This window comes from Papaver somniferum, chromosome 2 (genome assembly GCF_003573695.1).
Source record: "Papaver somniferum cultivar HN1 chromosome 2, ASM357369v1, whole genome shotgun sequence".
Taxonomy (NCBI): Eukaryota; Viridiplantae; Streptophyta; class Magnoliopsida; order Ranunculales; family Papaveraceae; genus Papaver; species Papaver somniferum.
In genome coordinates, this window is record NC_039359.1 from 89,764,452 (window position 1) to 89,787,163 (window position 22,712).

General features: G+C 36.1%; 2 protein-coding genes and 1 long non-coding RNA gene across 6 annotated transcripts; 2 read left to right on the plus strand and 1 right to left on the minus strand.

Annotated features, from left to right (window-relative positions):
• Window positions 1–5,571: 5,571 nt before the first annotated feature.
• Window positions 5,572–6,471, plus strand: LOC113353693. Of its 2 annotated transcripts, none has more exons than XM_026597215.1 (2): window positions 5,572–5,929; window positions 6,039–6,471. In XM_026597215.1, exons 1-2 carry the CDS (start codon window positions 5,755–5,757, stop codon window positions 6,287–6,289), a joined length of 426 nt encoding a protein of 141 aa, XP_026453000.1. In that variant the 5' UTR covers window positions 5,572–5,754; the 3' UTR covers window positions 6,290–6,471. The 2 variants fall into 2 exon arrangements, with proteins under 2 accessions (XP_026453000.1, XP_026452999.1); XM_026597214.1 differs by having other exon boundaries at window positions 5,576–5,929; window positions 6,036–6,471.
• Window positions 6,472–11,595: 5,124 nt separating this feature from the next.
• Window positions 11,596–15,846, minus strand: LOC113348354 (probable tRNA N6-adenosine threonylcarbamoyltransferase). Of its 3 annotated transcripts, XR_003359590.1 has the most exons (5): window positions 15,191–15,846; window positions 14,281–14,436; window positions 13,774–14,098; window positions 12,709–12,796; window positions 11,596–11,859 (listed from the first exon to the last, which is right to left on the minus strand). XR_003359590.1 is itself a non-coding variant. In XM_026592077.1 (4 exons), exons 1-4 carry the CDS (start codon window positions 15,737–15,739, stop codon window positions 12,780–12,782), a joined length of 1,047 nt encoding a protein of 348 aa, XP_026447862.1. In that variant the 5' UTR covers window positions 15,740–15,846; the 3' UTR covers window positions 12,411–12,779. The 3 variants fall into 3 exon arrangements, 2 of the variants coding, with proteins under 2 accessions (XP_026447862.1, XP_026447863.1); XM_026592077.1 differs by lacking the exon at window positions 11,596–11,859 and having other exon boundaries at window positions 12,411–12,796; XM_026592078.1 differs by lacking the exons at window positions 11,596–11,859; window positions 12,709–12,796 and adding an exon at window positions 13,425–13,646.
• A 4,132-nt stretch (window positions 15,847–19,978) lies between these two features.
• On the plus strand, window positions 19,979–22,313 carry LOC113353694. Its single transcript, XR_003361464.1, has 3 exons — window positions 19,979–20,120; window positions 20,811–20,964; window positions 21,874–22,313. It is a non-coding gene; the product is annotated as an uncharacterized LOC113353694 (long non-coding RNA).
• Window positions 22,314–22,712: the final 399 nt, after the last annotated feature.

Here is a 22,712-nt window from a genome sequence, read left to right on the forward strand (position 1 = left end):
ATAGAAAGTTAGTTGAGCTCAAGAACTCCATGGCAATCATCATATAATACGAAGGACTACTCAAGGAACTGGTGGATCTTCATCGAATAAAAGGTATCTGGAGACTTGAGATATTAACTCTTTGATATACTTTTATCTATATTGAGTCTGACTGTGTAGTTGATTCTCTAGAAAGTATATTGGAGTTTGTCCATACAGATTGCTAAGAGAAATATTGGGTGTGGTTGTTAGACCCCCGCTTTTTCACAGAGCTTTAGAATGACAAGAACTACGATGATCAATATAAGATTCCGGATAACAAATATATATTAGGTAAAAAATAGTATGGCCTGGCTTGATCACAAATCCCAAGAGGAGTCTTCAAAGTCGTAATCTGTGTTAGAGCACCGCTCGGTCGAACTCGCAAGCGTTGGTAACTATAAGTTTTGATTTCTAATATACTTATAGTGATGTCTCGGACTATGATAGATTGTTTAATTGAGCATTATACTTCACGGCTTTCATCAATTGAAGACGAAGAACTACTGAGGAGAGCTTGTGGAACCTCATCAACAAAAGATATGTGGAGACTAAAATCCATCTATCACTCGGAAAGTCTATATCTACTCTATCTCTTATATTGAGACAAAAGTCGTATTACTATATAGTATTCGATTATGCACATTTGAGATTTCGAGCTGAGTTTAACTCGCTTACATATTTCTCGAAATATGTGTTGGTAAGGTTTTGCTTCAACCAAGTTCATCTTATATTCTTGACGAAAGTCAAAAGATGATCATGTGAACATTTTCGAGTAACATCTTACATGGTTTGTGAGATACAATCATTTGGTGTAGACTTGGAATGTTTCGTTATGATTATTTCAATAATTTGAAAATTGCTTTGATGCTAATAATGTGTGAAAACGGCTATTGTCATCCTGTAAGAAAGTTTCAATGATTGAAGTAAAGTTTAGAACACTTAACCAACATTGGATTATAAATATGTTATGCACTCTTGCATATATGTAATTTATGTCCTGGAATCATAGTATGCATACCCGTATGCGTACCTGTTGGTTTGAGAAGTCCGGGAACCTAAGTAGACGTACCCGTACGCGTACTGGCGTAAGGTTCAGGTCCGGGAATTTTGCTGAGTTTGGAGGTATGTGTACCCGTTCGCATACTGGCGAAAACCAAATTTGATCGGGCTAATTAAGTATGCGTACCCGTTTGCATATTTGAGTGGTGAAAATTCTAAAATCGGTTATGACATGAACTAATCAATACTTCGGGAAATGGTAATGCTGATGTGTCAGAAGGATATTCAATTTTAAGTTTGGTGCAAGTATAGAGTGCCACGTCAGCAAGTCAGTTTTATTGAACAGAAAAGATGCGTCTGTTCATTAGAAGACGCAAGTCCCCGCGTTTTCTCCCGAAAAAAAGCTTTTCATCGGACAGAAGATATTCTGTGTGGATGCATCTTTTGGTCGATATCTGTTACCCTAACAGAATATATGAAAAGATTCGAGCGAATAGCAGACACGACTCTTCGGTGGATAACTTTATGTCGCAAATTAGATTTTGCCTTCTTGCTCTATCGGCATGACTCTTCGGTGCCCTACCTTTATATGTACAGAGCAATCCGATAAAATTAATGCAATAAACTCCTCTTCTTATCCTGAAGGCGCCGGTGTTTTTGGTTGATGCATTTGCATAAAACCTCGCCAACATTTACATCATTTTATAGATCATCGTACTCATCATCTTGCCCCGCAAACTATTTAATCGTAAAGGTAAAAATTTAACTATCTCTGTTACTATAGTTTTTCGCATGGCGGTTTAAGATTACTGCGATAATTATCTCCATGTTATATCGGTTATTTGGTGTTATTTAGTTAATCTTGCGGGATTAAAATGATTACATAAACATTCAGTGGGGAGATACTGCCGATCGTCTTTCAAGAAAATGATTATAGGGTAAGTGATTACATAACATCCTCAAATTTGGTCAGACATTCCTTGAGCGATACTGTGATAGTTTTCATGATCTTTTAAGAACATTTTGGAAGGAAAAAAAAGAGCACAACTTCATGTTACAATCTTTTTTCAGGGTAGATAGATAAGATTGTAAACCGGATAAAATCACACAATGATAACACTTTAATGTCTAATAACTAAGTGTGTTGTAGAGTTATGAGGATATGGGCATTCCTGCAATCCTCTGACTCCGAGAGTTTTAATCCATCCATGTTGCAGTCTATTATTACACAGGTAACCATCTTATTCCCGATTCTCTTCTTCTTACTATCTAGGGTGTAACTGAGGGGGAATGCCAAAAGATTGACCATTTCAACAACCTTATGCTTCACTTGGTAACATGTCTTTCCTAAGCAACATGAAGGAAGAACTGTTGGTTATTGTTGAGGCGAAGAAGGGAAAATAACAACACCAATAGGTTTAGAAAGCAATCTGGGTTGTTAATTTATGATATATATATTACTTTCTTATATTTTTTTGATGTCATCTTCTCGTGTACGATACCTTTGTTTTTTTGATGGTAGTCCTAGATTAGATTCTAAAACTTATTGATGACATTGATGATATGTTACTCAAGTTGAGAGCAATAGTGAGATTAATTAGGGTACCTAAATATAATAAGGACCTACTGTAATAGTGTCGATGTTTGATCCCCTCTTTGTTTTCGCAGCGTCGAACTTAAAGGAAATAACTTCATCGGTTGTGACATGGTGAGACAATCGTGGTGGCACCAGATTTAGTCTGACAAATGCTGGAAAACTAGAACACCATGTGGCAAAAAAAAATCAAAGAGACGTATCGCTTCAAAATGCCAACTTTAAACCCTTTTGTGGTTTTATGATTTTGGATGAATAGTCGTCATTTGGAAGCACCGTATTGGAAGTAAAACCTTTCTCAAATATAAACTTTGTACACTATGAATATAGATATCGTGTCACAGTGGTTTGATACAAGGTTTTAGCAAGAAAGTATATAAGATAAGGAAAAATGTGATTATGTATCAAACAGTTTCAAGGTATGGTTTTTATAGCGTTCTAATTTTCGTTTCATGTGTTAGTTATATTTTATTCTTTCTCATTAACAATGAATCTGAATATCTGATCACGATTTAAAATTATTGACAAGAAGCTACTAATAAGTGTAAGCTAGAGAGGCCAAGAGAAGGCGATGTTTGGGAATCATATTAATAAACTAGGCCGTGCAATTGCGCGGGTTTACTGAATTTGTACATTTATATAATAAGGAATGCACTATTTGCAAACCGTGGCTATAATGTTCATGAATTGATTCGAGTGGATCAAACCGATTTTGCTTCAATTGTGTTCTTGTATACTTTTATGAGAATATAGAAATTGAACAACTCTATAACAAGTTTCATTTGAGTCATTTGAATTAGTTGTGGTTAAGATGAATAAGGTTGATATGAGAGTGTTCATATAGCTAACCTCGGTTAACTACTGTTGAGCCAAAATGGTGTACGCGTTTAGGTACGGCTACCAAACCTAAATAAAGGTACATTTCATTTGTGTATAACAAGATAAGTTTTAACCAACGATTGAAAGTTATTAGCTTGAATCTAATCAGGTTTTCATCTAACGGTGAATATTGAATACTTTGTTACCAATGAAATCTTGCCTATTGGAGATATTTATCTTGCCTATCAGGGTTTACAATCTAAGTTACCTTGGTAACAAAGCATTCAATATTCACCGTTAGATGAAAAACCTGATTCAACCAAGCTAATATCTTTCAACCGTTAGATCGAACTTAGCTTGTTACACACAAATTAAATGTACCCTCGTTTAGGTTTATGTAACCGTACCTAAATGTGTACACCATGTTGGCTCAACAATAGTTAACCGAAGTTAGCCATATGGACACTCTCATATCAACCTTGTTCATCTTAACTATAACTAGTTCAAATGACTCAAATGAAACTAGTTAAAGAGTTGTTCAATATCTATATTCTCATAGAAGTATACAAGAACACAATTGAAGCAGAAACGGTTTGATTCACTCGAATCAATTCATGAACATTATAGCCATGGTTTGCAAAGATTGCATTCCGTATTAGATAAATGTTTATATTCATGTACATAACCGATTTTAGAACTTTAACCTTCAAGTATGCAAACGGGTACGCATACTTGAAATACCCGGACCAAAATTGGGTTTCGCTAGTACGCAAACGGGTACGTGAACTTCCAATTCCAGCAGAAATATTCGGACATGAACCTTACGCCAGTACGCGGACGGGTGTACATACTTAGGTTCCCGGATTTCTCAAGCCAACAGGTACGCGTAAGGGTACACATACTATGGTTCCCGGACATGGATTGCATATGTGCAAGAGTACACAACATCTCATATCCAATAATGGTTAAGTGTTCTAAACTTTTATTTCAATCATTGAAATTTTCTTAGAGGATGACAATTACCATTTTCACACACTATTAGCATCAAAGCAATTTTCAAGATATTGAAATAATCATGACGGAACATTCCAAGTCTACACCAAATGATTGTATCACACAAACCATGTAAGATGTTACTCGTCAATTTTCACGTGATCATCTTTTGACATCAAGAATATAAGATGAACTTGGTCGAAGCGAAACCTTATCAACACATATTTCGAGAAATATGTAAGCGAGTTAAACTCAGCTCGAAATCTCAAACGTGTATAATAGAAAAGTATATCGTAGAAATAGACTTTCCAAGTGATAGACGAGTTTTAGTCTCCACATACCTGTTGTTGATGAAGTTCCACAAGCTCTCCTTAGTAGTTCTTCGTCTTCAAATGATGAACGCCGTGAAATCTAAGGCTCAACTATACAAACAATGTCATAGTCCCAGACATCTATAAGTAGACTAGAAATCAAGACTTATAGTTTTGATCACTAACATTGACAAACAAGCGTCCCAAAAGACCCGTGCTCAAGCCTTGTGCAAAACAGATAAAGCTCCACATTATCATTGGTTTTCCAACATGCCAACATGGCCAATTTGGCTTAGGCTTGCTTTCCGACATGCCAATCAAATTGGTTTAGGCCGCCTTGCTGAGATAACACAACATTGTGTACACAGAGAGGGGATCCAACGACAGAAAGATCATCCTCTCTACATTGGGATAAGGGTGGACAAAAATGAACCCCACCCCTCCCTCACAAGATACATACACATCATTGTGTATCTATCTTTTTCGTTTACTAGGTGGCTTCACTATCATGAAAATCTAGATAGCTAAGATAAATTAGACAATGCATCATCTCTCACTGACTCCTCTCCTTTGATACATGAAGAGAGAGACTGGTGATGTCAGTGACGAAACTTCCCTTCTCCTTTTCAGTGGTAACTGGGTACGGCACGACAGAGGCAGACATCATGCGAGAAATGCAGATGCTTTTGCTCCATCATTTAATATTTTATATGAATTCCTCCAATAATATTGAATATTGAATATACCGATAATTACAAAAAACAAAAATGTATTTAGTTTATTTATGTTTGCTATAGTCTTTGACCGCATTAATTAGTATTAGAGCCTAGATTTATACTAGCAATTTGCATTAGTACTCTTTCCCACATGTAAAGGAGGAAAAAAAACAAGAATTTAAATACAAACCCCAAACACCAAAAACAACAATATTTCTTCCTCCTCCTCCTCCAGACCTCCTCCTCCTCTTCTTCTTCCCCATCTTCATTACCCATTTTCTTTCTGTAATCTTCATTACCCATGTCTGGTTCAATCTTAATGAGTTCTCATGGTGTGGCTTTTGCAACTGCCATGGCAGTTTCCGGTACAGTGATCATCCTCGCTATTTGTCGATCACCCAAACTTACTCTTTCAGTCTCCGAATTTCCCAACAAGTCTGATGACCCACAGAATCTACGATCTTGTATATCTTCTGGTACGTTAATTAAACATCCATTTAGCTTAATACCAATTGTAAGTTCACTGCAAATATATTTTAGTCATTTTGGCTTGCAATAATTTGTGTAATGTTTTCTTTACAGAAGAAAAGAAGAAAAGAGAGAAAAAGATGAAGAAAAGGGTTCATTTTGCTGAAGATGTAGTAGATCCAATTGGAAACAGTAAAGACTTGAGAAGAGTCCATAAGAGGTCTTCATCATCATCATCATTTAAGAAAAATGATCAAGATTGTGGTCGATCTCAACAAGAAAAAGTTCGAGGAATTCCTCCAAATCGTCTGGCTTTGTATAATGGAATTATGCGAGATCGTGAGCAACGGATGACTAGCTCATATTGATCAACACTGCGAATCAGTAGTCTCAATTGTCTCTGTGTACTACTAATTTACTTTCTGAAGCTCTCATTTCTTTAATTTAGATTTAATTAGTTTGTAAATTACTATTAGTTTGTGGTGTAAATTACGGTGTGATTAGATGGATTGATTATGATCAACTAATTTTAACTTGCTTTTAGAGTCCATTTCACTACCTATATTTCGATATTTACATGTTTTGTCCTGACAGCAAGGGGACAGATGAAATTCATTGAATTAGACAACTCAAAAACTGAGTTTCTGTTAACAGTTAATTGGTTGAGAAAATTGAATCTTTAGTCATTGGTTGAATCTTTAGTCACCACCAACTGTTTGACTCCGAAGATTTACGAAGAGGTAGATCTCCTAGTGGTTCATTCTGCGACGTAACGGTAAAGTTATTAGATGTTATTACGAATGACCTGAGCTCAAAATTTCTTAACACTAATTTGTTTACCTGGCAATTATTTATAGGAGTCCAAAACTTCTTGGCATCAATTTTTTTTTGCTTGTTTTTTTTTCTTTTAGTTATTATGTTTTATTGTTAAATTCTCCTATCAATTAGAAATTGTACCACCATGATCACATTACTAACATGCCCCCATTAGAGCAATTTTTATGGTTCATTTTGCTCCCACTATGGAATGAACAAACATTAAAAATGGATGTTCAAATCAATATATTTGTTGATTTGATCATCGAGATGGACCAGCCAGTGCGCGCCTGTGTTAAAGACGGGCGAACTTGCTAGGAACGCTGGCGTCTGAAGAGAAAACGCCAACGCTTGTACTTCCAACACACGACTTTACTTCAAGCGCCAGCGTGCATCTTAAAAACGCCAGCGTCTGACCCAAAGGCGCCAACGACTCAATCTGAACGGCTGAAAAATCTTGTGATCCAACGGCTGCATTTTTTGAATTCTATAAATACTCCTCATGTCAACACTAAATTCACACATTCTAAACATTCTTCACTCTCAATTCTTGATTGAACATGTCTCGGCCCCTGTTAGTTCGGCGAGATCCGTATACTAAAGAAGAAGATGAATCTATTTGCAGAAATTATGTTTTTTTTATTTACTCCGCTTGCTTCGGCAACCTATCTATGGGTGAATTTCTGGGAAGTTATTCACGATGGGTTCTGCAGTGACACTCGTAATCCGAGTCGTCGTGCTACATGCGACATAGAAAATCGTTTTGGTACAATTAAGAAAGAAGTAAGTGAGTTTGTAGCTTTAACCATACAAGCAAATCGATATCGACTGAGAGGTGAAACTGATGTTGAGATGGTAACAAGATCTTTGGCTGAATGGCGAAGATGGAAAATGTGGTTTTTCCTTTCGAAAAATGTTTTGAAATCCTTAAGGTGTTGAACAGTTTCAACCCCTTCTTTGTAGTTGTTGTTCAACCCCAGTACCCATAAGATAAACATTGTTTCGAGTTCAGGATAGTCATCTACATGTTCTGCGTTTTTGGGTTTGGTTAGGAAAGACTTCATTGCTGCACATCTAATCCCACCTCCTTTCAAATCTTTATAATTTTGACGTATTTCTGATTCCACAAACGAGGGAAAAAGCATCTCCCATTTACTATTTGACATCCATTCGTCTTGGTTGAATTGAATGGTGACGGGTCTCCCATTCCACTTGGGATCCCAACAATGAAATACAAATCAAGGGGAGTAATTCCTATTGCAAGTATAATATCAACTATAATTAATTCTTTTGATTGTTTAATAATTATTTAAAAAATTTAATATAAGTTAAGTTAAAAAAACTTACCAATTTCGAAATCCATAAAATGGAATGTGTGCGTCGTCATCCACCACCTTTATACCACTGTTTTCGAAATTTTGTTGTTATGTTTTCTAGGCTTTATTCTATAAAGAGCACGCCAAGGATATCTGTCAACTCTTTCTCGGACTGCAGGCGGTAGACCAACATTTAATTCTGAAAATCCACCTCTCATGTTATAATAATCCTCAAACCGATCATGATACCCCGACACATGACCTGGGACTAATGATGGAGCAGCAACGATATTTGGCGAAGTAAATTCTGCTTCTTGATTTTGAGAAAAACCTACACCTGTGTTAGGCAGTGCTGCCGATTCATTTTTTCGATCTCTTTTCTTCTTTATACAATTCGCCATTCTTCTCACTAAGTTGTTCATATTGTATTAGAAAGTTTTGATTTAGAAGAGTTTTAGAAGAAGAAAATGGCAGTGGTGTGACTGAAAATGAAACCATTAGAACGAATTTATAACGTTGAAATTCGACCGTTGGAAATATAGGCGTTAGAGTCCAATGCCCGTGTTGCGTCTTCCAACGCCAACGGTTGTGTCGTCAACGCATGCGTTGTTTCTTCCAACACCAGTGTCTGTCTTTTGATCGAGCAACGCCCTACACTTTACTATAGTGAAAAACCCAGTTTGGCAATCCACGTGGCTCAACAAATGTTTGAGTTTGGCCATTGCCATAGGAATTGCCCTTAGTTATTATGGATTAGATGTTATGAGATCAGAAGAAAACAATCTCTGACATATAGTTCTCCTTATCGTTATGAAACCTAGCTAAGATTCCTCAGACAACCATAACTAATTTTAAGTCGCTTCTCAAACTATTAAAAACATGACAGTTTTTTGGAATTGGAATAAAACATGACAGGAGAACTGGTTGTTAGTTGTCTAATAGTATAATCGTCAACAACCATCAGTTTTTTATAACGGTCACTGAAAAAATACAATGACAGTCACACCAACCCAAAAACAAAGGTCCAAGCAATCCTTCACCAGGGCTAATGTCTGAAAATGTCCCAAGTAACAGTGTGATAAGAAATGATAAAACAACGGAACATGTTGGTTTGTTAAGTAATGAACAAATTGGAGCAACATGATGACATTTAATTCCACGATACTCACCCTATTTGCAAATCAATTTGTCGCATCAAAACAAAACATGACATGTGCAAGATCTGGTTTATTTGTTCATTCAGAGTGTCATCACTCCTTTGTTTATGTTTGCCTTCTTAGGTAAACCACCACCTACCTCCCTTAATCGGCTAAAATATAATAATATTAGCTATCTGAGGACCTCAGCATGCTTTTGGTCCATGGCTGATGACTCCATTGAAGGGCCAATCACAAAAAAGAAGAAGACGGAATTGCTGATAACAATGTAAATCCTGGATGACTTTCAATTATCAGTGGAGACTGGAAAGTAGGAGACTTTATATTTATTAGAGAAAAATATTACAGAATATTCTTAGAGGACAATAACAACGACTCTGGAATATTCTTGTATGGAAGACCTTGACAAATACCAAGTACATGTAGTATAGATGATCACACAAATACAATGCAATCTACAAGCCATTTTAAGAAAAGAAAAAAAAAATGTTTAGATCCTGAATACGTAATCCAATTTCAATTTTCGTAAATACGCAAAAACAAAAATAAAAATGTCACTCCCTCCGTCCCACCATTAAATGACCTATTTACTTTTAGATTTTGTCTCACCATTAAGTGACCTATATCACTAAACAAGATATATTTCTAAAATTATTCTTTTATTTGATTATAAGAAATATAAGAAATATGCATAATTTGATAGACATGTTTATATTCGTTATATAGGTGATTTAAAATGATTTTCAATGGTATGAAGTTTGCGAACATCCGTGGTGTAATTTGAGAGATAAATCATTTCAAAATTTCACTAGTTATTATCTATAAGGATATAATTGTAAAAAATGTTTAAATATACTCTTTTTTCTTACTTGCCTTAAAAATTGTGCAAACTTAAACTAAGTCACTTAATAGTGGGACGGAAGGAGTATTAAAAAATGAATATACAGCTGAACAGATAAGCAAAAAATGCAAATCCTACAATCAGTTAGGAGAGCAGAATGTGCACCACAGTAAAAGCGAGGAGAAAAATGTGAATGATTGTTTACCCCAAATCAAAAGCTTTTAACCTTTTTCTGATTTAGCTTTACGCCTAATTCTCCAATCGGAGACTTGATTGAAGGCCAAACCTACCTTTTCTCTTTGTATATGATATGATTAGAATTTAACAAATCACGATTCATGCTGCTCATGAAAGTTCAAAAAAGAGACGAGTTTTTTATTGTTTTTCACTATCATTTCTTGTTTTACTTTTAGAGAGCAGGAATGTGCACCTTTTCACTATCATTTCTTATTTTACTTTTAGAGAGCAGGAATGTGCACCCCGGTTTATGAGGGGTGCACAGATTTGGACTCGAACTATTAGCATATTCAATCGCCAATTATTTAAAGATCTTCAACGCTAAATGATACTACCTTCGTTTCAGGAAAAATGATATTTCTACTTTTCAAATAGGCCACAATGAAAGAATAACAAAGTGTCACTTTTTCTGAAATGGGGGAGTATTAAATCAACCCCTACCATCCCATCAATAAGAGGAAATGGCGAACTGATAGCGCAACCGTGTCTGGGAACCAAGTTTTCACAAAAAAAACAGCACTGTTTTGTTAAAAAGGATCGGGAGTTTCAAGGATGATGTCAGTACTATGCACACTTGCAAAAATAGATAATACAATCCACATTATTAATTGCAAGAGACATACTGTATTAAAGTTAGTCATAAGTTATAACATGATAATACTGAAGTTTGGCAAGTTTCAATAAATGAATAAGAAAGAAAAATTGTGGACCGAGTTAGAGATAAGGCTTTCTCTAATCTTTGCAACTTGCCCGTATATAGATGATGCACACACTGAAGTTCTCCCTTGAGAGTGCAAACTTAGAGGTATACATAGACTATGGTAAACAAGAAGTCATTTTCAAGATGCATTAGTATACAAGCAGACTCATCTCCCATATCCAGGATTACTTGCAGACGTAAAATGCTATCCCTATTGGATGTTTCCTGAACTAAGAACAACACATCACTTTCAAGCCAAACTAAACTTTTTCAACCACTTGGATTCTTATTTTTCGCAATGTTATGGAGATATACACAGCGAAAAATATATGATAAACTAAGGAAGAAAGCAAGGAAAAGAATTAAGAGGAAGTTTCTGGGTAACCTACATGATATAACCCACTAAAATTAATCAGATTTATCACAGGATGTTAAACCTATCAATTCAATAGGCTACTTTGGATTTCCGTACTAAACTATGTTGATCGAGAGATTCCAAATTTTGTGACCGCCCAGTTCCTAGATGATACAAAATATCATATGCAAGGTTGGAATTGACCTGCTCTAACCTGCTAAAACGGAGCCTAGTAGTTACTATCAAACTCGAACATTTGTCTAGGAAGAGGGCCTTGTATTATGACTGTGCGTTCATGTCAAACAGACAGTAGGATATGTTTTTGAAGAGAGTGCTCAGCCTAGAAAAATAAAGATAGAGAACAATTACTGGTCTTCAATAAGGCAAGGAATGGCATAACAATGAAAGTTCTTTTTTATAGCTAAGGAACAGCTATTACCCTTTCAGTAACTCTACTGCAAACCGAACTCTTGACTTGACAATATTCAGCCGAATAAATTAAACAGCTCCATAAGACTACAAAACCAAAATGAGCTACTATCAAAATATATCCCTGAAAAAATGTATGACAAAAGGTGATTTGTGGAAAAATCAGGCATTCTAGTTTATCAGCATTCTTCCCGGAAACCAACTCCTATTGCATCAGCTGCGTGCAGGTGACAACATGCCATACTATTGAGTAATTCGCCATCAATTATTCGACAGAGATATGATGATTCCAAAGTGATAGGAGTTAAGTTTTAGTTGCTGAGTGATTCACACTTGTGTGGTTACAGGTTAGGCTGAAAAACCAACAATGTGTTGGAGGTGCTTATTTTAGAGTTGTCAGCTGAAAAACTGGTTGAGTGGGTCAGAACATCAAAACAAACAGTTCTATCTAATAATGGCTTGTTCTATCTATAAAGTTGGTGTTTTATGTTTCAAGTTTATAGAAAGTAACCCACTGCCAAGTGTCAAGTCCTATTCAATGCACTGGTTCATTTTTTCTTCTGGAACAACATAACGTGTAAACAACAGCAAGTCAATAAGAACAACTGAAAGGACAAACAAATTACAACACACAAGCATGCCAAAGATACTGCTAAGTCAGTCTGATGTTACTTGCATTACAACATCAATTAACCAAGTATTTTACAACAAGGGATTCCCTACAAAACCAAGTAGTAATAGTAAGGAAATTCTACCTAAAATTGTCTTTTTCTATCCAAAAAGTTAGTGTTTTATGTTTCAACTTTCTAGAAAAGTGACCAACTGCCAAGTGTCCAGTCCTATTCAGTGCATTAGTTCGTTTTTTCTTCTGGCACAACGTGTAAACGACAGCAAGTCAATAAGAAAAACTGAAAGGACAAACAAATTACAACTCACAAGCATGCCAAAGATATTGCTTAGTCTGACTCTGATGTTACTTGAATTACGACATCCATAAACCAAGTATTTTACATCAAGGGATTCCCTACAAAACAAAGGAGTAACTGTAAGGAAATTGTAGACCATATTAAGAAAATAAGTAAACTCGGGCAATCGGTAACTTGATTTGACACCAGAACAAGAGAATTTGAGCCTTAAAAGTTAAAACCTATCTTGCTACCTAAAGGAACCATATCACACAAGTAAAATGTATTTACTTCTTATTTCTCCCAGCTTATATCATTTAGAAACTAACAAAATGAAGCCTTAAAGAAAAAAAAAAGGGTTCTTTTGTTTTTTTAATCAAAATAAGTAGAGAAAGAAAAAGAAGGGATTTTACACCACCACCCCCAAACCAAGTCCTTTATTTAGGTAAGCTAACTTTCCATAGGGAAGAAATAATTTTCCACTGGTCATGACGACACATTCAACTGACAACTTGAGAATGGCAAAATGAGACATGCTATCAACAAGAATACGATTTCATACATGCAGTAGGGATCACCTGTCCACCAATCCGTAGCTTTCTTCTTTGTTTTATTCACTAGGAAATAGAAGATTTGAACCGAAAGCAAATTAAGAATGCTTGAGGGGCATAATTTCTAATATTTTCTGTTTGAGGAAAATGAAGACTCCAAACAAAAATCCATCACAATATATACAAATTTGTAGGCTTAAATAATATGGAGTAGTTGTATAGACTGGAAGGCATGTAGAAAACATACAAACTAAAAGGTTCACTACAGATGTGTCTTTTTGTCCTTGTAAGAAAACGCATAGACAAATCCTTGAAGACAAAGAAGTAATGATGTTGTACGAAAGAAAATCTGCTCCCCCTATCCGCTCTAGAACACATGATATAGATACCAATGTGTCTTTCACCAAATCCTAAACACCTAAACCATAGGGACTGACCATAAGTACAATGAGAATTATGATATCTAAAGCATCCGCATAAATTTGAAATTAACGAAAGGGAACGTAAATGTAGATTCCAGAAATTGCAACTCAAAATTCACTGACCATTAGTATCTTGCTCATTCTTCTGTCTCCATACAGCATCCACTTCATCAGTTCTAAATCTTTGAGTGAACGTAGAATTCTCTAGTGGGGTTACAGTGCCATGTGCATATGCGAGGAGTCCAGTATATGCAATCATAGCCCCATTGTCAACACAATACCTATCATCTGTTGCGAACAACCTTCCACCCCTTTCAGAGCACATTATTTTCATCATCTCTTGCAACCGCACATTGCACCCGACACCGCCAACAATAAGAACATCTTTTTTGTCACAATGTGCCATAGCACGTTCTGTGATCTCCACAAGCATCGCAAACACCGTTTCCTGTCACAAAATATTATTGTTTCTATCACACAGGGTGTAACCGTGTAATAACATGTACTCTACAATGTTGAATAACAAATTAACAGTAAGAAATGTAGATTTGCTTGCAGTATATGCTACATGACATAAAACATCTGTCATGAGTAGGACGAGGAAATTGTTGTTTTCTTTTTACAACTAACCTGCAATGAATAACACAAATCTGCAGGTGTGCATTCATTATTTTTTAACTTCTCCAGAGCAGTAGCCTCAATATAGCTTAAAAGTCCACTGAAGGAAACATCCATTCCCTTGACAGCATATGGTATGTCTATAAACTGCACTCCTTTCTTTGCAAGCTGGAAAAGACGATAAAGCACAATGACTCAATGAGACATTACAACGACGAATTTCTTTAATATGAAGGCCACAGCAGAAGCCTGACATGGGATTTGATGGTGTAGTGTAAATATAGGGTCTAAAGTATAGTTATGACAAAAAGTATATTGCCTTTTAAGAAAACAATAAATATAATGGTGCAGCGAAGTAAAATGAACCATAGTTTGCGATTACCAAACAACTCCCAATTTCACTGTTACCATCCAAAGTTTTCAAGAAACCGTCTAAAAGCTTGCTATAAGTCAAACAAAACAGTCCATTGTAGTTCTCCAGACCCCAATTAGGGATATATTCATTGTACAAACACTTCATTCGCAACGGTTCTAAAAAATATTCTTTGCACATGATTCAAACTCCTCAAATACTTAAATTGCTATTGAAGATTTCTTTAGTAGCAAGGGCACAGCAGGAGCCTGACATGGGATTTGACGTTATAGCCTAAATACAAAGTCTAAAGTATGGTTACCACAAAATTTACTACTGCCTTTTATGAAAACCAATATAAACTGTACATTCAAAAACTTCTTAGAAAGTTGTATCAATTTCAACATTCTCATCCAAAGTTTTCAAGAAACAGTTAAAATGCTTGCCATAACTATAACTCAAACAAGAAAGCTACTCCTAATTATGGATAAATTCATTGTATAATCACTGCACTTATAATTCAAACTCTACAAACACTTAAAAAAGGTTTGTATTCGCAAAATAAAATACCTGTTCAATATTGTAACCAGGACTAGGATCATTAGATAATGTCAAGACCCTGGCAAATCGATCCAAACAATTCCCAACAGCGATATCAATCGTCTCACCGAAAATCCGATATTTCCCTTCACTATAAGCAATAACTTGAGTATTACCACCACTAACATACAAAACAACAGGATCAACAGCACCAGTAACAATTCTACCCATTTCAATATGAGCCACACAATGATTAACAGCAACAATGGGTTTCTTCCATAACAAAGAAAGCATACGAACAACAATTGCTGAAACTTGAAGCGGAGCACCCATACCAGGACCTTTAGTATAACATAGACAATCAATTGAATCAATTGAAGTTATATTTGCAGATTTCAGCGCTTCTTTTATGAGTGGGATTATGTGTTGAAGATGATGTTGAGCTGTTTCTCTTGGTAGAAAACCTTGACCTGGTGGTGTTATATATGTGTGACGAGGGTTTGATAAAATAGTTCCATCTAGTGTTACAATTCCTACTCCGATTTTGTTCGCAGAGCCTTCGAATCCTAAAGCAATCATTCTGGAAAAAATTGAAGAAGATGAAGTTGGAGAAGAAAATTAGGGTTTTTGTTTGGATATCAAGGAGCTTCAAGCTTTCAAAGGGTTTTAGAACAGGGCAGCCTTTCCTTTTTGAGTTTTGGGCTTAATACGAGTCGAAGAAAAACATGTCGGATACTGATAGGGGAACTTAGGGGGAGACCCAAAAAAAAATAATATTCTCATTTTCAGACCCACAATTAATTTTGTATACGGTGACACCCATAATTATATGAAATTATTATACGAATCAATACATAACTGGTTATGCATATTATCTTTTCAGTCATAACTCGTTATGCATACTATCTTTTTTAGGGGTATAATTGGCAGCGCAACTTGGACATAACATATCTAAAAATCCGCGCCTTAGAATTTTACAAATTTTATATCGTTGGAAATCTTTTTAAAAGAGTTACGCAACGAGTACAAACAAGAATATCAAATTTTTGTTTTTAACGAAAAAATCGGAGGTGATCCTCATTCTAGGGAATTTTTTTGAAAACTTGATACTTAACCATTATGCAGTCACCAAAAACAATGTATAACACATTCTGCAGACGCATAACGAATTATGCAACCATTTTTTCGACTGCATAGCAAGTTATGTATCTGCATAACAAAGTTATGCATCTATAACAAGTTATGTAACCATTGTTTTGGTTGATTTTAGCCGTACATATAAAAAATTGATGCATAATGCAGTATGCATCCATATTTACGGATGCATATCAGGTTATGCATCTATTTACTCGATGCATAAAGGATTGTGCAACAATTTTCTCGATGCATAATCCATTATGCAGCCATGTTTTCGTATGCATAACAGGTTATGCATCCATTTTCATGACTGCATAACATGTTATGCATCCATTTTCATGACTGCATAACATGTTATGCATATATTATTGTAGGTGCATGACAAACTATGCAGTTCTTTTTTTTGTTGGTTTCTATACCAACAAAAAGGTTGTTGCATAACGTGTTATGCAACTATTTTCTGGACTGCATAACAAGTTATGTAGCAATTTTTGTAGATGCATAACAGGTTATTCATCTGTTCACTGTACCAAAACCTATTATGGTGCATTATCATCTCTCCATCCAACCACAACACCTTATCATCTACCCTTGTCTTACTAAGAAGCAAGCTCTGCTCCTCCATTATCGAGCATCACTACATATCTGTTCCACACCAAACTCATCTCTCGGCGAGAACCAAGTCTTCCTTATCTTCCCATTATATTTGATGAAATGCCCCATGTAGAGCATTTCATCATACACCATGTATGCAATAACAAAAGCAAATTAAAAGAGAAAGGTGTATTATTCTCATCGTTGTGATGTCCCTGTCCGATATGACAGTTCGATCCGAGTTAATGCTCCTTGTTCGTCCGATGTTGGTGTTCCGAACTGAGGGGTACTTCCAGTGCGAGATGGTCGCTACGATATGGGTTGTGCGTCCGATATCGCTTGTAGTCCAAGCTCTGGATGTCTTGTAGTCCGAGCTCTGATTCTTCCTGATGGAGTTTCATCCATTATTCGTTTTTCTGTAATGACAGGTCAATTAGGTTAACAATCACAATACGATTTGGCTTCGTTTAGTAATTGATAGACGCATTTACGTGTCTAATATATCCCAATTGTATATTGTGTTAGTACCCATTTCTGTACTTATTATGGCTTTTTATGTCCCTGTAGGTATTTCTAGAGAAATAAGCTTTTGCGGCGAAATTGGCTAAAAAAGTGGTTTTTGCGCTCGTGGGAGAAAATTACTATACGGACTCTCACTTTGGATAAGGGGTGACCCATTTCCAGGCAGCTGCTAAAGGGACACCAGAACTGGATAGGGGGAGGTCTTCTTCAAATTTCAAATAATGGTTTTTGGCGGGAAAATGCATGCAGCGAGGAGCAGATTTGGAGATCGAATTTCTACGTGATTTTAGGAGATTCAATGGCCTAAATCGGTTTCTATGGACTGTAGAAGATCACTCAAGCCCAGTACAATCAATTGGATCCGGCCAATTGGGCTGGAATGGCCGAGAGAGGGTTTCAAAGTCTCAACAGAGAGACGTGTTCTGTTTCGAGTTTAGAAGATTTTTGAGAGATTTCTGGAGGACTTTGACGCTGGATTAACATGTACATGGTCTTATTCAAGTCTAGGGAAGAGTTTGGTAGTTATTTTATAGCTAACAGCACGTGAAAAAAGCTCAACAGAAGCGATTATTCTCTCAACAGCGCAGAGAAGAAAAAGAAAAGAAAAAGTCGGAATTTATACGAGATATTTGGGGTCTGTGGGATATATAAGAATGGTTTCAAGTCATAAAATGGGTGAGAAAAGTTTAGAGAGAAAGAGGAGAGAGTTCAGAGCCGAAACAAGGAAGATACCATTGATTGTTGCTGCTGCTGCTGCGAGGAGGAAGAACGTGAAGAACAGACTCTCCAAGGCCGTCGTTTATCAACAGTGACATCGATTGTCACTTGTGGGTCGTAGTTCTTCAACGACAACATCACTTCAGCTTTGTCGTTGATTCTGGACGCCTTCTGTGGGTCGCAAAATTCTGTTTTACATCATTTGCTTGTCTTTCTCTTCATTGTAAAACACTTTTGAGCATCAATGAAATATTTTGAGAGGTTTTCCAACATGATGAGCAGCTAAATTCTTGGTGATTGAGGCAATGGAGGATCTATTCACTCATGTTTGATTGGTAAATTCTTTTTATAAATTCTTAATTATTTATTTTATTTAATTCACTTGGATCAATAAAAAAAGAGATAAAAATGGTTTTCTTAATTAGTTGTGAATCAGTTTGATGTTTTATGCTTAGAATTAATTCTTTGATAAATCATGCTTAAGGATTACAATTTAATATTTGGACACCTTATAGATTAAGAAGTGATTTAATGGAAAAAGAGCTAGATAATAATTATGAAATATTTTTGTAACCAATCAACTTGAAGTAATAGTGAATCCGGAGCCTTAGTCCATTTTAAATCTTGACATCACTCTTTGAAAATTAATTTGCTTTATTTTTATTAAAAAAAAAAAAGTTACCTTCACAAGTTCGAAAAGAACCCCTTTTACCACTACAACTACAATCACTATTTGAAATACATCAGTAATCACCATGTAAAATAGTAAGAAGAGAGAGCGATGAAGAAAGCCCTAAATCAGGCTAAAGTATTGATGGCAGTCTGCCATCGTGAACTGCTCCTATGTGAGCTCGTCCATCCTCCTTTGAGGTTCTATTCATCTTTCTACTGGAGCTTTTGCTCAGTGACTGAACGTCTTTTTCTCCTCCATTTGGTTGGTTGTCTGTCCGATGGGATCTAGTTGGTTACGAGGTGTGGGGATGTTGATGATGGCCTGTAATCCTGAGCTTCTGTTGCTGCTCCAATGTGACTTCGTTCATCACCAATTTTCTGTAATAGCGACTCAATCAAGTGAGAAATCACAGTAAACTTGTTCTGCAATTGTTGTGACAGATAGAAGAGATTGAATACAAGAATCCCTAAATCAGGCAAAGCTGTTAATGGCAGCCGAGTTTATGCTCTGGTTGGCTCGTCTCTTATCGTGATGTGGGTTGAGATTTGTCATTGTCTGGCCGAGTCTGCTGCTTCGATTTGGATCGAGATGACTATTATCGTTGTCCATCTGAGATTGGTTCTCTTGACTGAACTATACGAGATAGTTGATCCGATTGGATGGGTGGTTCTATACGAGATGATCTCGAGATGATGTTTGCATCTTCGATTTGATGTTTGCATCTTCGATTTGATGTTTGCATAAATCTGTTCTTCATCCCCGTCTTGTCTCGGCTAATAATCATATCTGAATCTTCTCCAAGTTCTGAACATCAGAAGCTATAATTCCTCTTCATCTTATTCTTGACTGCAACATATTCGAAATTCCCATCGATCTCAACTCGACTGAAAATCTTTTCTCGTCTGTGTTCTTCTCACAGAAGATGATGAAGAAGAGAAAAGAACGAAACAAAATTTTATAAATTATGGGTTCTAGAATAATTTTTCCCTAAAAAATGGGTGCGCGTCTGAGAATTTCAGAGCGTGGGTTTAACAGTGGGAAGAATCTCTAAAATGGGTTTGTCTGTAGTTTTCACATACAGATAACCTACAGTTGGTGGATACAGTACTAACTGTCGGTTCTATATAGCCGACGGTTTAATCCGAAAACGAGAAGTATCCAAATTTTCACTAATCGGATATGGTCCGGTTTTGTCTATTTGGGTTCTGAAAATGTGAGACGAACAAATAAAAATACAGGGTTCGTTGCCATTTCTAAAGAACGTCGCGGAGAAAAACTGAGAGGAGTATCACACTTTGAGAGACGAATACTCAGCAGGTATAGTTTTCTGTAACCTATGATTATCGTGTGTTCACTATCTTTGCGGATTAGGTTATGAACAGATTGTTTGCGATGATTTTTAGGGTTTTAATTCAGATTTATTGCTTATGTTTATACTAAGAATTTAGGGTTATGTTGTAGTTCATTGGAAAGTATGATTTAGGTATAAATAAAATAGGAATTCAGTATAAATGACGTGAGTATATCTAAACCTGTTAAAATCTTAGGAAAATCAATAAGCTGCAATAGTGTAATCCTTTCAGAAAAATTGGAGTAAATGATTTTGCTGGGCTGGGCAAGGTGTTGATGTAAATAATGAACCTATGTGGATGGAGTATGTATTACAAAGATCAGTGTAAATATGCTGTTTCTGATTGTTCTTCTACAATTTTGAAAGGACTGAAAAGAATGATAGGAAGAGCTAATTTAGTTTGTTATGTATAAAGGAAATCAAACAGGGAGTGGTTTCGGAATTAGGACTCTAGAATGCTAGAGTAATGAAGAATTTTAGAAACCATGAAGAAAGACATAGAAGTATTACGGAATTATCGCGAGTCAATGATTATAAGACAAATTGCGTTGTTTTTATATGAGGAACTAATTAGTTAAATCGTGCATATAAAGTGTTTATTTTCTTCTTTATGTGCGCTGATAGTTTATCTTATTTGATGTTTAATGTTTATATAGACATGAAGGTCAGATCATCAGTAAAGAAGATGTGTGAGTTTTGTAGAACGGTGAAGCGTAGGGGTAAAGTCTTTGTCTTATGCACAGCCAATCCCAAGCACAAGCAACGTCAAGGCTTGTCAACTTTTGCATATGATGGTGCATTGCCTCCAATGTATGTGTTTCTTTGTACTCGTGTTGTTTGAGTCTTGCTTTCAGCTATAACTTAGTCCCACTTTCTCAGTAGTGTCATGCTTAATAATATCGCAGTAGTTAAATATGCATCCATAAACTTGAGTTCAGAACTTCGAATCAGCACCTGAATGTATATTACTGTAACATAGCCAATCACTGTGAATGATAGTTTTATATTCATTGTTAACATCTCAGTTGAATTGTCGTTTTTAAATCGTTAGTTAGCAAATTCAGTGAAATGATTTCAAATGGCAATTTAATCTTACATGTGAATAATGTATATAAATCCATCAGCACCTGAATGTATATAGGTATAGCATAGTCAATCATTATAGAAGGTCAACCATTTCAAAGTTCGCTTCTGATTTTATAGAGTAAAAACGCCACGTAAATCTGCACGTACTTTAATGTCTGTTATTAATTTCTATATATGAACATGAGTGAGATAAGCAACCATTTATTACATGAAAACAAGCAAGAAAAGAAAACAACTTTTACTTTGCATCGGGTCGCATTTTAGGGTCCCCAAAGTTCCTCAGGGCACCCAATTTGAGCACCTTGGAGCGAATAACCGCTCTCACCTTTCCCTAAGAAGTTATAGTGATGCAAGGGTGCTTGGGAAATAGGCGAGTGCCTCACTTGCCTTTGATAACATAGGTCTTCCCTATGCCTAGCAATGGTATCCGAAAAATTATTAATAAAACCAAGCTAGTAGCGGTAATAAGCCTTGTTATCAAGCCTCATGTGCATATGTTACATGGCTGATCTTTTGATAAATGAGTTTGCATTTTTTTTTAAGTTAGTGATGCAGATAGTCTACTTATATACTGCACTATAAAGTGTTTGATTCAAGTATAGGCACTACTTATCGGGTGTTAAAAAAATTCAGATCCTCAGAGGTGGCCACTACCAAGCAAGGAACATCATTGATCTATAATTGGCGAGATGGTCTTGCATCTCTTTTTCGCAAAAACCAAGAACCAACCATTCGTGGTGGTAGGGGTGGCCTGGCATCTCTTCTATACAAGCAGACCAAGTAGAAGTACAGAGAAACCGGAAAAACTGAAGTTACATGTCTTAAAATTTGAGCTACAGACAAAATGCATATCTCTATAAATATTAGTCTTTATGCTGTTACAGTTTTATGGTGAGTGGCAGCTCCTTTGAAGATTTTGATTTCTTGAGGAGATGGTCTTGATTCCTGTTCTTTCTGTTAACATTTTTGTTTTAAATGATATTTAGTAGAATTGTCCTGCAATCTAATTTATTCTGAATAGTGGGTATGTAGGAGAAAGTCCCTTGTTAGTTAAGGAGCTTATTTATTCTGAATGCTAGTTTATCATTCAAAATCTCTACTGCTTATGCTTATGAAAATGAAACAATAACTGGTCTGAATTATTCTTCCAACAGTTCAAATCCTCAATGTTTTGAATCTGAAGGAACAATGACGACGAGTTGTAGCGTAACCCTTCTTCCAAAACTTCATCAAAGTTGTAGCATAACCCTTTCTCTTATAGCTCTCATCTGATCATGGTGCTCAGTCATATTGCGTTTGAGGTGGAAAGATACTCAAAAGATTACCCTGGCCATCCCAGTTGCCCTTCTTGCCTATTAGATAGAGAACAAACTTAGTAACTATATGTCTATGATCCAGAATGTGTCTCCAGCACCAAGACGCCCCCTAGGGCTTTCATATTCCAGAAGTCTTGAGAGTTTATCGCATTGACT

Excerpts from the sequence above, each read along its gene's own strand:
- LOC113353693 (XM_026597214.1), top strand. The coding sequence starts at position 5,755 with ATGTCTGGTTCAATCTTAATGAGTTCTCATGGTGTGGCTTTTGCAACT. Across the intron at positions 5,930-6,035 it reads ACGATCTTGTATATCTTCTG|AAGAAAAGAAGAAAAGAGAG; the intron begins GTACGTTAATTA and ends TTTTCTTTACAG.
- LOC113348354 (XM_026592077.1), bottom strand. The coding sequence starts at position 15,739 with ATGATTGCTTTAGGATTCGAAGGCTCTGCGAACAAAATCGGAGTAGGA. Across the intron at positions 14,437-15,190 it reads CTGGTTACAATATTGAACAG|CTTGCAAAGAAAGGAGTGCA; the intron begins GTATTTTATTTT and ends CGTCTTTTCCAG. Across the intron at positions 14,099-14,280 it reads ATTTGTGTTATTCATTGCAG|GAAACGGTGTTTGCGATGCT; the intron begins GTTAGTTGTAAA and ends ATTTTGTGACAG.